At 40.7% G+C, this 13,591-nt stretch overlaps 1 protein-coding gene across 5 annotated transcripts in view; it reads right to left on the reverse strand.

The window, feature by feature from the left end:
- Positions 1-1,489: 1,489 nt before the first annotated feature.
- The window catches only part of CADPS (calcium dependent secretion activator), a 479,847-nt gene continuing 467,745 nt past the window's right edge, over positions 1,490-13,591 (reverse strand). For all 5 annotated transcript variants that reach the window (XM_081283086.1, XM_081283087.1, XM_081283085.1 and 2 more), the window contains 2 exons: positions 6,220-6,324; positions 1,490-2,730 (listed from right to left, as the gene is read on the reverse strand). In XM_081283086.1, coding sequence (XP_081139212.1) covers positions 2,551-2,730; positions 6,220-6,324 — 285 coding nt within the window. In that variant the 3' untranslated portion in view covers positions 1,490-2,550. The remainder of the gene's footprint in view (positions 2,731-6,219; positions 6,325-13,591) is intronic.

Here is a 13,591-nt window from a genome sequence, read left to right on the forward strand (position 1 = left end):
CTTCAAACTTGCGATCCTCCTGCCTCAGCCTCCAGTGTCACTGGGATTATGGGCGTAAATCATCATGCCTGCCTTCTTGTATTTTTTTAAACTTTGATCTTAGAGACATCTTCTTTTCTGACTTGGTACTCTTTATGCCCTTTGGTTAGGTATCTAACCTGCTGGTTTACTTCCTCTCAGGGATCCTGAGCCTTTTCTTCTCTCTTCCAACACGTATGTACTGGGCAGATGCTCCCTCTTTACTTTGCACATTTTTGAATTGTTTGCAATTGTTGCAAGAAATATGCTTTGGTTTCAAAACTCAAAATATCATAAAATATATATTTTTTAAAAGTCCTGGGTTTGCTAGTGCAACTTAACTATGTGCCAGCCATTAGGCATCAAAATTTTCTCACACCTGAACGATATATCCCCACTATTTGTGTTAACAGTTTTATGTTGGTATCTCTGGATTCATGCTTCTCATGGATTTGTGTAACCATTGAGCAAGCTGGCTTAATCTTTTTACCTTAATTTCCTCATCTATAATGAGGATAATGCCAACCCTCTCCTCTTATGATTGTCAGGAGATTTAAGTGAGATAATACATGTAGAATGCCTGGCATAGATTAGTTGCTCAATAAATAGGGCAGAATTGCTGCTGATTTGCACCTGCAGACCAAGTAGTGTGAAATGTGCTCACTGGAGGGCTATTCTGCAGAGAACAACCAGTGACCATTTCACCTGTTCCTCTCAGAAAAGCAGTCATTTCCCTAAAACCTCAGCCCCCAGGAGAGGTCAGCCTGATTTAGGGACATAAAAATAAAGCCAACAGGGCTACATGTGTTTGATTTCTTTCAAACATAGGTGATTATATGGCTCAGAGGGGCTGGGGAGTTAGAAGAGTACTCCATATCTTAGAGAAGCTAGTGAGATGCTTTAACAAATATATAAGAATCATATATAATTGGCACACACTTTGTTTGAATGCAAACACTGCTGTTGAAGTGGTGCTTAAAAACAGTTTGTTGGCCTTCTCTTCGTACAGGAGAAACATTTCTCTCGTTTACACTACTCACTTGCTTAGCAAACCCTTATTTATCCTATAATGCAAGCGTAATCTGCCCAACATGTCCAAATGCCCACAGATCCTGAATTAGTGGAGTCTGAATTAATGGAATTCGAAGCAGTCTCTCATGGAGAAATGACAAGCATCTGAAAAACAACCCACTCCAAGAATGTTAAGCACACTCCAGAAAAATCACCTCTTCTGGGCTGGGTCTGTAGCTCAGTGGTAGGGCGCTTGCTTCACACCAGTGAGGCACTGGGTTCGATTCTCAGCACCACATTAAAAAAAAAGTACATAAAAAGATATTGTGTCATTTACAACTAAAAAAGAAAAGAAAAACCACCTCTTCCCTCCCCTTTCCTTTCTCTTTCTGCTTGTTGTCTGGCTTTCAAAGGAGACAGAGGAAGACAGACGCCAGTGGATATTCTCAGGACATTTGAATGGTTATTTATTGAGAAGCCACAGTTTCCCACACTTCCATAACTGTAGGCTTTATATAAGGCAAAAGCAAGATGGATCCACTACTTTACACAGGAAGAGAGCGCTCTGCAGCTGACCTCAGGGTCGTGCAGTTACAGATCAAAACGCAATGTACATGACAGATATAAAAAACAGTGTGGAACAAAATAATTTAAATTATGATTACAGTCTACCGAGGGAAATATCCACATCTTATTATAAACACATTTATAGTCTAGGGTTGTCATTTAAATATTCAGGTGGGTTTTTTTTTTACATACACAGTTATTGAAACATAAAAGCAAAATGTTAACATTTAGGATGATAAACTTTATGACAGAAGACAGTTACTCTGAACTGTGCTCCATGCTAAGTCATGATGGGATTGCCCCTTTGCCGTGGCAATTAAGAGAATTAATCTGCCAGTATGTAGCCTTTTATGGCTAACTATATTGATAGAATATAGATGAAAGGATAGGCCAACAAGGATGCTAGGATTCCATTTTTTAAAATTTTTTTTTTTTTTTTTTTAGTTTTGGGGGAACAGAAAGAACCAAAAGTTGGCTATTGGGGCCTGGCCTTTGGTTTATTTAAAAAAAAAAACAGATCTATGTGCTTAAATTATTTATGTACTCATTTAAATAACCAGCATCCACAAACATGAATCAAAGAAAAAAGTCTCCAGCATCCTTGCCTTCACATCCATTTATCTTCAATATCTACACAGTTTGTGAATGAAGCATCATTTCACTTGGCTGGTAACAGAGACCCGCCTAGCAGTTGGACTATGTATTCTCCATAAACAGTATTTAAAGAACGGTGCGCCATATTGCTTGTAAACATATAGACATGGAAATAAGGAAACCAATGGATTGGAAGGTCATTTGCTAATCTTGGTACCACATAGCTAAAATGGCAATTGTATTGGTAAACATCTCATGGGCATGGTAGTTGACAGAAAATTCCCTAATGGAGTTAACTAACAGACTAAGGACATGCATTGATTACAGGACAGTCCCAGTGGACTTGAAGGACCAAATGGTCTAATCATCTTCTTCATCTTCCTCGTCGCTGTCTTTCATGCTGATCCCCTGCAGGCCCCCACCCTCGCTCACTGAGGCCGTGGCTTCTTCTACAGTGAGCCGGTTCCGGATGGTCTCGTAGGTCTTGCTGTTCAAGGTGGAATCCAGGACCCCTTGCAATCGGAAATCTCTATAGGTTTTCTAAGGAGGGAAAAGATGAAATGATAAGGGAGATACCGTCTCCAAGGTGGGTAGGGAGAGGATGCAAAGCAGGTGTGACCTTCTGCTAAATGTCACTCTTTATGCATTGCCAGATAAAAAGCCACTGTGCTCAGATTTCACTTGTACTGAAAACTGAGATTCATTAAACGACAGAAAATGAGAAACTGTGACAGGATAAACTGTATTAGATGAGACAAAGCAAAGAACATAAGCTTGTGTTTATTCAATTCCATAAAGGGAAATGTTCCATGATTGTTTTGGTTCTTTTTTTTTTGTGGGGGGAGGGAGGGGGTCTGGTTCTTTCTCTTAGGTTCGTATAAAATAATATGATCGACAGTGTTAAGGGGCTATAATGTATAAATAATGGATCCAGTGATTATGGTATTTTATTATTTCAGTTACAGTCTGGTCTTTGGAATTTTTGAGTCTTATAATTGCATGAGCCATATCCCTCTGTCTCATTCACAAGATAGACATATGTATATTGGTATATGAAACCTATTACGGGCAGCAACAATTATGGGCAAGATGGAGCGCTAATGCCTCATCAATATGGTGCAAGCATGTGACTCATTTCTCATCTCCTTGGGAAAGAACTGTATTGATTCCGTTCACAACTTTATGCTCTCAGGGAAGAAATTTGGCTCTTTTTCAAGAACAATGGTTTGGGATTACTGTACCACAAGTTCTTTCTTTGTTCCTTCAGGCGATTTCTTTCGGATTTCCTTAGGTATCCTAAGGACTGTTTTGCTAGAAATCCCTTAGTGTTAATTGAACATGACCAGAAGCATCTGGCTGTTGTCTACTTCATAATTTTTTTTTTAAAAAAAGGTCTCTGTGTAACTACAATTCTGCTCATCACACTGCATATCATTTTAGCTACTGATTCTGCTGTTTGCTTCTCCTATTGATATAGGAAATTTGCTAAAGGGGCCAGAGAAGGAGTGTTAACCTGTTTCAGTATCACTCTTGCCATTATTTCTTTTTCTTTTTTTTTTTTTTTTTTTTTTTTTGGTATGGGGATTGAACTCAGGAGCACTCAACCACTGAGCCCCATCCCCAGCCCTTTTTTTTGTATTTTATTTAGAGACAGGGTCTCACTGAGTTGCTTAGCACCTTGCTTTTGCTGAGGCTGGCTTTGAACTTGCAGTCCTCCTGCCTCAATCTCCCAAGCCGGTGGGATTACAGGCCTGCTTCACTGTGCCGGACCATTATTTCTATTTTCAATAGTAATCCAATGCAATCACAGTGTTAACAATTGCAAGGCCAACCTCCTCTGAAGGTCATACATTATGATGATGTAGAGTCAATGACTGCTTGGCTTAGAGAAGCCCCATAATGTAAGATTACGTGCAAGATGGCTATGTTCCCTCTTTGCTATTTTATGCCCAATGCTCCAGCAGGATTACCCATAGAGCCTTCCTTCCCTCTTAATATGAACTGGGTGTATAAGGTCGACCCAAATCATGGATCAAGCTGCAGGTTTTCTGAAGAGCAGGAAGAAGAAGCCAGGTCGGTGCCTGAGTGGTGTCTCTGCCTTGAGCACAAGAAGGGGGAGTCTGAGTCCTGGTGTAGGCGGAAAATGAGTGGATCAACTGGAATTTTTGAACTTTTCAATCAGATGTTCTATGGCCACTTAGAATACCATAATTGTTGCCGGAACAGGAGAGAAAAAATAAAGCTAAAACAGCTCTAGCATTTCTCCCCTTTATACAAATTCCAGAGCAGTGCGCTCCCCGACCGGACTCCGAGTGCCTAAGGGTAGAGGCCGTGTCTAGTCACTTTTGAATCCTCCATCTGGTGATACACAGGGAGGGTTTTGCCTCATCGTTACCCAGTGTTGGATGAATGAATACATGCTTGCTGAATAATGAATGAATGGATGAATAAACGGGGTGTCTGTTGAGACAAGAAAGAAAGCCAAATATCCTTGGAAATTTGCCCTGGAGAAGGAGACCTCTGGGTCATGGACTTGGCACAGAGGTGGAAATTCTGTTTCCTACCCCTGTGTCACGGCCTTCATTCAGCTGGGCCCGGTTTTGGTGAAAGTGAAGGGACTCCCGTGGCATGACCTTTCCGTGTTGTCCCTCTTGTGGTTCGTGTGTGCTCGCATGCATGTATGTGCACCCGAGTGTGTTTGGCAGATGGTGAACATTAAGGCTTCTCTCTGACATATCATTTCTTAATTAAATGGGGTGAATTCTCAACAGAGATCTGGAAATACCAGTGATGGGGAGATCATTTTTAAGGTATTCTAAATTATGTCTTCTTTTCAGGTCAAACAGAAAATCTGACCCCAACTCTGCCCAGGCGTATTCATACTCAGAAAATGGAATTCAAGAGGCTAGTGAGTTTGCCTTGAAGAAGCAAAGAAAAGAAAAAAATAAAAAAAGGGAAAAAGACAGGTTCGTAGTTCAAGTGCATACGTTTCTTTTTAAATAGCTACAGTACTCTTGCTGCCTGTAACCTTTCCTGGGCAGACGCTCTGTGAGATCAAATGCAGATGATGATAACGCTCCTTAATTACACACAACCAAACAGTAATTGGTTGTAAGTCAGCACTGGGGTCCAGGAATACCTTCAGGGGGGTAGTTGCTAATCCAAAAGGGACCAGGAAATGGGGTGGGGGTGAATGCCGGGAAGACTTTTGGCACACTGTTAAAACCCCAGAAATTCAGCTACCTTGAGGGTTCAAGTATTTTAAAAGAGACTTTGTGCTTTGAATAGGAGTTTTGCATACGAATGTTTTAAAACCCTCCACGGGTGAAGCATCAAATGGAAACTGAAATGATCAAAAACGTATTTACCCCCTTCTGTGATCTTATTATTTCATGTAAACCACTGAGATTTCACGCTGAAATAATTATCATTAGTTCAAGGCACACACACAAGAACAGGGAAAAAAAGCTACTTTGAGGGTATGTTATCTCACCTTTGTGATCCTTTACATTTGATTGTATACACGCCTTGGAAGAGACACTACTTCAATTAACTATGAGAACAATATTGATTTGCATTCTGATAATGATCACAGGACATCTTTAGAAATAGCTGGAGGTAAATATTTCCATTAAATTAATTGTGGCAAAATTTTATTTAATTAAACCATAAGTGAAATTCGTAATTTATGTGATTAGCATCAACGGCACTTAAAGCCAGCTTTTAAAATATAAAGCAAGGGAGGTGGCCTCTGTTGTATTTTTAAATGGCAAATACATAAAAGTATTTTTCTATCTGGATAAAGATATCAAATTCCTTTTTATTAAAGTCTAAATAAAAATTAACCAGGCATCACGAAGTGATTTCATTGGTTTTTCTTATGGGAGGTAACTCTTTTAGAAATCATCTTGTATGTGTTTTATATGTATGTAGATATTCTTTGTGTTAAGGAAGTTCTGCAGCTTGGGAATGAAATGTATTTCAGTAAGCTATTTGCAAAAGAGAATAATTATTTTTTTTTTCTTTTACCTTTACCATCCTAATTAGTGTTTTCAACTGATATATGTGAAGCTGTAGGTCCATCCGGTCTGTCAACCAGGTGCAGATGACGTTCATAGAGCTGTTGTACCATTGCTGAAAAAGAGACAGAAGTTCTCCAGCCAACGCATCGTGGAGCGTTGACGGGGCAGACAGGGAACAGACCACGTTTGAGCACCCTGCTCTGTTCCAGGAGGAAACAAAGTGGTTAAAGAGAGTTTGCAAGCACAGAGATCATGAACATTAATTCACATAAAGCCGCAAGGTGCTGGATGGGTCTAAATGAGAGTGGTGTGGACTCTGAAGCTAAGGTAGAACTCCGCTACTCTAGACATTCCATACATAGTCCACCTTTTGCTCTTCTGATTCTCTTTGGAATTGGTTTACTTTACTCAGCGTTGATTCAAAGCATTCCTGATTTCCTAATGCTATTGTCTCGGATGTCCAGAGAGATGGGGGCTTCTCCACTGAACTATTTAATGTGCATTGCAACTTACCTTTGGAAAGCCCCGGACCTCTGTCTGCGAAGTACAATTCTGGGAATCAGGCTGAGAGCCTTATGAACTGGGGGAGACGTTTACCTCCATTTACCCAGTTGGAGTGTTTCTGATAAAGACAATGAATGATTATTTCTCTTTAGGGGCCAAACTCTGCTCTGGGCAGCCCATGTGCCCTTATATTGGCTGTGCAATCTGTTTTAATATTAACACCAAAAAATTATGGAAGAAGAAGGGGAAAAAAAACCCATTTACAAATGAGCTCATTTCAAGCTGTTGAAATCATACTTCCCCTTAAGGGGGTTAAATTTTGCTTCTTGTCTGTGAAAAATGCTTGAAGCTGTGTCACTTTAGACTGCCACCCCTGTGGTGCAGGAAGTCTCTGGTGCAGTATAATTTTGCAGTACTGCTCATATATTCATAAATCTCACTCGGAGACATATGAACAGTGTTATGAAGTGTCAGTATGAAAAAAAATCTAATCTTTTAAACTTCACCAGGTTTCATTACGCTCTGATGCTTATACCAAACAATTTACAAATAAACTGAAAAGGTGTGGACGGACCTATATATTTATTTATAGGGCATCTATATGAAGTGTGCACAGAAAAGAGGCAAAAAAAGAAAAAAGAAAAGAAAAAGAAAAAGAAAGAAAAAAGTGGTTAGAGAATTGAGAGGAAGCACACTCTCATGCTAACCAATACACACACACCACACTCACATCACACAGCAGTGGGGACTCAGAAAGCATAAATAAAAACATGTTTCCGATGGTAACTCCACCCTTTCTCACCTAAAGATCATCCAAAATCAGTTTATGCCTAACACTCACAGTTTTTCTGAAGCCTTGTTTCTGACTTAATTTCTTAAAAAAAAATTAATTTGGGTTTTTACTTGCAAGGTAGAACTGCCAAGTTTCACCTTGCAAGAAACGACACAGTCTCAGCCATGGCATCCAGAAGCCCTCTTTGCAATCTCTCTCCTAGCTAGGCTCCTTGCTCATCAGAGCCAATTGTGGCTCTCTTTGGAGCCCAGCCGCAACAGAGACCACACTACCCCAATCGAGGCAGCACTGAAGCCTCACAGCCAACTCCTGCTCTTTTAAAGATCATGGAGGCGAAACTGTCAGTTTTAGGAACCTTCTGTCCCTCCCCAGGGAGCAGGCGGGTGGGGGATTTTTTTTTTTTTTTTTTTTTTTTTTTGGTGTGCATGTGTGTGTGTGACATGTACAGTTCACCCCATGGAGAGGGGAGAGATGGCTAGGGTCAATTTTCTTCAGGCATGGACAGGTTTTCCCCTCTAGGGGTGAGAATATTTTACTGAAACTTTTTTTTTTTTTTTGGTGGTAGTTGGTGGTGGGGGAGTGTTTTTGGCACCTCCTGCCTTGGGATTCTGGAGCATTTGCTTCTATGGCATCTGGGTTTGTTAAGAAGGGGTCTGGAGACAGGGCTGTCATGGGTCACGGGTGTTTGTGCAGCCTAACCTTACTCTAGGCAACTGGGGACTCTCCTGGGCTCACCCCAGGCCTCAAATTTCATCTTTGTTTGCTGAATCTGATGATTTTGAGAGTCAAGAAAAAAACAAAAACAAAAAAAACAAAAAAAACTCTGCCTTTGACCTTGGCTTCCTGGGGTTGGAAGATGACCTTCAAAACAACCTTGGTGACTTCCTGGCCAAACTACAAGCCCAGGGCTTCATGATGGATACATCTCTGGGACACAAAAGAGGAGTGTGGCACTCTGGCTTCTAGGCAGAGGTGGCATTTTGCTTTGGCTGTGACAACAGACAAACCGGCGCTGGCTTATATCACTGCCAGCAAGCCTTGTGCAACATGCCTTTTTTCTCTTTGCTGAGAGACGTGCCACCTTTCAGGAAATTAAAAAAAAATAGCACCCCCCCCTTTCATTTTATATAGGCAGTTCCCACTCTTGTATGTGGTTTTAAAATAGTTTAAAAAAACCAAAATAAATAAAAATACAAATAAAAAGGTAGCCTGCTATCAAGCATCTTGCTCTGCTTCTGGAAGAGTAGGGAGGTAGGGAAAGTATACAGCAAGGGATCAGTGCCTCACACGCAGATTCCCACCCCAGGAGAACAAGAAAACCCTGGAACATCCATGCTTTTCCTCCTGGATCTCACATCTAGCAAAAGAAGTGTAAAAAATGTATGATGCCCCATTGGCTGCACATTTAAAGAGGCAAAAGGGAGTAAGTCACTCCTTTCCAAACCTTATGCTCAGTAGATGAAATTGGAGGCACTTTTGGAATCAGCACAGAGCTAACTTGGTTTTTCCAGAAAGGCGCTTAAAGGCATTTGGAAGTCGGAGAAAGCAGGAGGCTCTGCCTTCTAGAACTTTAAAAATGTTAGAGGTAAAAGGGATCTTCCAGAGTACCCTTGGGAGAGGAGGCGAGGACAAGTGACTTGTCCAAGCACACACTGAGTGATGCCAGAAGCGGCAAGCTCTCCAGTGGACTGAAATAGCAGATCATCCATTCCTCTCCCTCCCCGCCATGCAGATACAGTCACATGCTGGTCCTGAGAGCTGGCACCGTGCATCTCCTCCCAAGTCCACATTTAGGGACACCACGCGGACAGTTAGAAACAGGCCACAGAGGAGGTTTTTACACCACAGACATAGGCAAACGCCACAGACCAGGGCTTTCTCCCTCCTAGAAACCAATTGTTAAATATTTATCAGTGAATTACCGGGTGTCTGAGTTATTCTTGCTCTTCCTCGTGGGGCTCCCAATGCTTATTAATCAGGGTTGCTTTATTTGAGATCAATGCTAATGCAGCAGATTTGTTATGATTCTTCAAAAGACGAAATTCATAAAACATTTTAAGTTCTCCCCATTTTGTTTTTGTCTTTGGTTCGGATATGCCTTTTCTGGAGCTATCCTAACACCTGGGCACTAAATTTTTGATAAAATGTACTCTAAATGGGGAGGAAAAAGAATTTCGAGCCAGCAACATGCACTACTACGTATTTAAGTTGAATCACGACTTCTTGGTTGCCTTCTCTAAATTCAGGTATATTAATTCAAATCTTCCTAAGTAAGGTTATTTTAATCCTAAAAAAAAGAAAAAGAAAAAAGAAAAAGCAGTAGAGAATAAAATCTTCAGTAGCCTGAGCTTCTTTAAAATATGTCCCTGGGGGGATGAATCTGTGACAGTTTTCCACTTGGAACCCAAAGAGATGTCCATCACATGTATGGTCCCTGGGTTTCAGGGCCCTTGAAAAGCTGGATCTTCTCCAGTAGCTGCAACTCCATCTGAAGGTTCTATTTAAAGGGAGCTGGGCTGGGTGTGGTGGTGCACGCCTGTCATCCCAGTGGCTCAGGAGGCTGAGGCAGGAGGATCCCAAGTTCAAAGCCAGCTTCAGCAGCTTGGCAAGGCCCTAAGCAACTCAGTGGGACCCTGTCTCTAAATAAAATATAAAAAGGGCTGGGGATGTGGCTCAGATTTGTACCAGGTTCAAATCCCTGGTACAAAGTAAATAAATAAATAAAAATAAAAGGATCTGGAAGGCTGATCAAAATCCTTACCATTTAATTCTTTTCTATTTTTTACAGGTTGGTGGTTAAAAGCACAGGCCCTAACATATATCAGAGTTTGTGATCTAAAGCAAGTTACTTACAATCTCAGTGACTCAGTTTCCTGATGAAAATGGGAACGGAACAGTTTTTTTCTAGTCTTTTTCTGATGAGTAAATAAAGTAATGCTCATGCATCATGGTAACTGGCTGCCATAAATGTGAGCCCTCTACCACTGTCGTCACTATTACTGTCTCCTCCCCCACCTCAACTGACACCATCATCATTTCTCATTTATTTTTTTCTGTCTCTCAATCTAAGGGATTAAAAAAAAAAACCCTAAGGGAGAAAGCAGACTGTTTCGATACCATGCATAAGACTTATCAAACACAGAGTAACTCTTAGCGATGCAATTCTGTTGGAAAATCATGCCGTGGTAGATCATCACCCAAACTTATCTTGGGTGCATACAGCACATTTTAAATGATACTGTTCTGGATTAAAGTCTTCGGTTAAAAGGATTCAAAGAATGAGTGACTTCTCAAACCCCATGGTGATAAGTACAGCTTCCGCCAGGGTTGGAGACTTATTATCTGGATAACCTCAAGCAAACTGCTTAACTCTCTGACCCTCAGTCTCCTCTTGGGGTTAATGCCATACCTACTTCATAGGATTAGTGTGAGCATTAAAAGAGATAATTTATGTAAAGTGCCCAGTACAGTGACTACCACATAATAAGCACTCAATAAAATTTAGCCATCATATGACTCTCAGAAACATAATATGGACTTTCAAGTTTGCAACAAAACATTTTTTTTCCCCTTGGTCCATTTCTAATAGAAGCTGAGGTCAGTGACAGGCAGATATACTCAGGTCACATATTCTGCCTGCAAACATACTGATTTCATATGGAGGAATCCTTACACATGACATGTCTCTTTGTAGCTTCAAGCTTCACTACCTCCAGGATTAGTTTGAGGCAGCGAAATGCAAAAGCAGGATTGAATACTGACTTTAATTACAACTTTGATATTTCATTCACCATGGATTCTTTTGCATTGATTGTGATTTTTAAAATGTTGTATTAAAATGTGAATTGATCTTGATGATTACATGTATCAGATTTTTCCATCTATTTTGCAATTGAGGTGACTCATTCACTCCTCCCTAGCATTTGCCCTTCGATTCACTGGAAACTTTATTCCCCAGAAAAATGCAGGATTGAGAGACAAGATGAATAATTAGCACCTCACTGGACAAGGAAGGGTTCATAGGAACCAGTGTAGGGCTTTTGCTTAAATCTGGGTAATCTCCAATCAGCGATGTCAATCAGTGATGTTGTCTTTTCTGCCACCATCACTTAATAAGTCTTAATTCTTGACCCCTGACATATGGATATTAATTTGATGTCCTAAAGAGACATTACTGTTAATGGGGACATTTGTTTTCAGAACAAAACACATCTCACAGATGAGTGACAATGGAAATAAGGAACAGACGGGAGATGGGGCCATGTACTGTATTCCATATGCACCCGTCACAAGGGCAATTTATTATCTCCTGAACTTATGCAAACCCCCTGTCAGACCAGACCATTCTATAAGACTTTAGAGTCTTTTTTTTTTTTTTTTTTTGGTACACGGTGTGGGGAGGTACCAGGGGCACTTAACCACTGAGCCACATCCTCAGCCCTATTTTGTATTTTATTTAGAGTCAGGATCTCCCTGAGTTGCTTAGGGCCTTGCTAAGTTGCTGAGGCTGGCTTTGAACTCTCAATCCTGCTGCCTCAGTCTCCCTAGCTGCTGGGATTATAGGCGTGTACCATTGCACCTGGCTACCAATCTTGATTGTGCTTGACAGAAATGATTAGAAAAATTTGTAAGAGGATGAAAGATATTCTTTTTTTAAAAAAAATACTTATTTTTAAGTTTTAGGTGGTCACAATATCTTTATTTTTATGTGGTGCTGAGGATGGAACCCAGTGCCTCATGCATGCTAGGCGAGCACTCCACCACTGAGCTACAACCCCAGCCCAGGCTATTCTTTCTTAGCTAGAATTAACACAGTTTTTCCTTTTCTTCAAAGTCCTACCTTTTCTTCTTATTTTATGTTGGTAGCTCTGCAATTGCTAGTGGGAGAGATTTTTCACCACAAGCATACAAAGCTACCTTCATCACAATGGCTCGGGTTTTCCTAACAGTGTTAGAGATAAAAGAGGTATAATATGGATCAAAACTTCAGTCCTAAAAAATTATATATGCTGTAAAAGTTTTAGTAAAAAAGGGAGAGCAAAACAGTCAAGAGTTTTCACATCAGGGGAAAAATGTTTCTCTCGTAAAATTAAAGATGTCATAGGACAGTGCTGTCAGAGAAACAATTTCAGGTAGATTCATATATAATGAAAACAGTCCAGTGCAAAACTCAGTTCTTCCTATTGCTTTTCTTTTTTTTTCCTAAAGAAAAATTTTTACTGATGTATAACATGCATATTATAGGTATCTCACTCTGGCCAAACATGTACAGTTACAGCATTTGTACACGCGCACGTGTAACCACACACACATACGCCAAGGCACACAGCCCTGTGTCTATAACTGAGAATAATATTTAGATATGTACCATTAAAATAAGGTGTGTGTGTGTGTGTGTGTGTGTGTGTGTTGCAGACATTTAACCCAGGGGTACTCACTAAGTTGCTGAGGCTGGCCTTGAACTTGCCTCTGCCTCCTGAGTCACAGGGATTACAGATGTGTGTCACTTCAATCTCTTTAAAACTCAAGACTCTGTTGAACATATCCTCAGCCTGAACAACAGCTAAAATTCACCAGGAACTGTGTTCATTCTAAATATGCATTTCCTTTGAAATTGGCATGTTTAAACCATATATACCAGGGACTCAAGGCAGCTAATATCTATACAGTTCATAGCCTAACTCTAAACAGTGCCATAGTAGAGTTGGATCACCCATAGTTTTATTTTTCAGATGAGGAAACAGAGGCTCAGGGAGGTAAAGTAGTAGTAGCTAGCAAGAGATGGATCAGGGACTCAAAAGTCTTCTAGGCATGGCATCCTGGTGGCTACCAGAATTCACTTGACCCAGCACTCCTGTGTGTGAATCTTTTTTTTTTTTTGGGGGGGGGGTACCAGGGATTGAACCCAGGGGCACTCAATCACTGAGCCACATCTCCAACCTTTTTAAATATTTTATTTAGAGACAGGGACTCATTGAGTTGCCTTATTTGCTGAGGCTGGCTTTAAACTTGTGATCCTCCTGCCTCAGCCTCCTGAGCTGCTGGGATTACAGACATATGCCCCCATGCCTGGCTTTGTGTG

This window comes from Spermophilus citellus (assembly GCF_964194105.1).
Source record: "Spermophilus citellus genome assembly, chromosome: 3".
Classification (NCBI taxonomy): domain Eukaryota; kingdom Metazoa; phylum Chordata; class Mammalia; order Rodentia; family Sciuridae; genus Spermophilus; species Spermophilus citellus.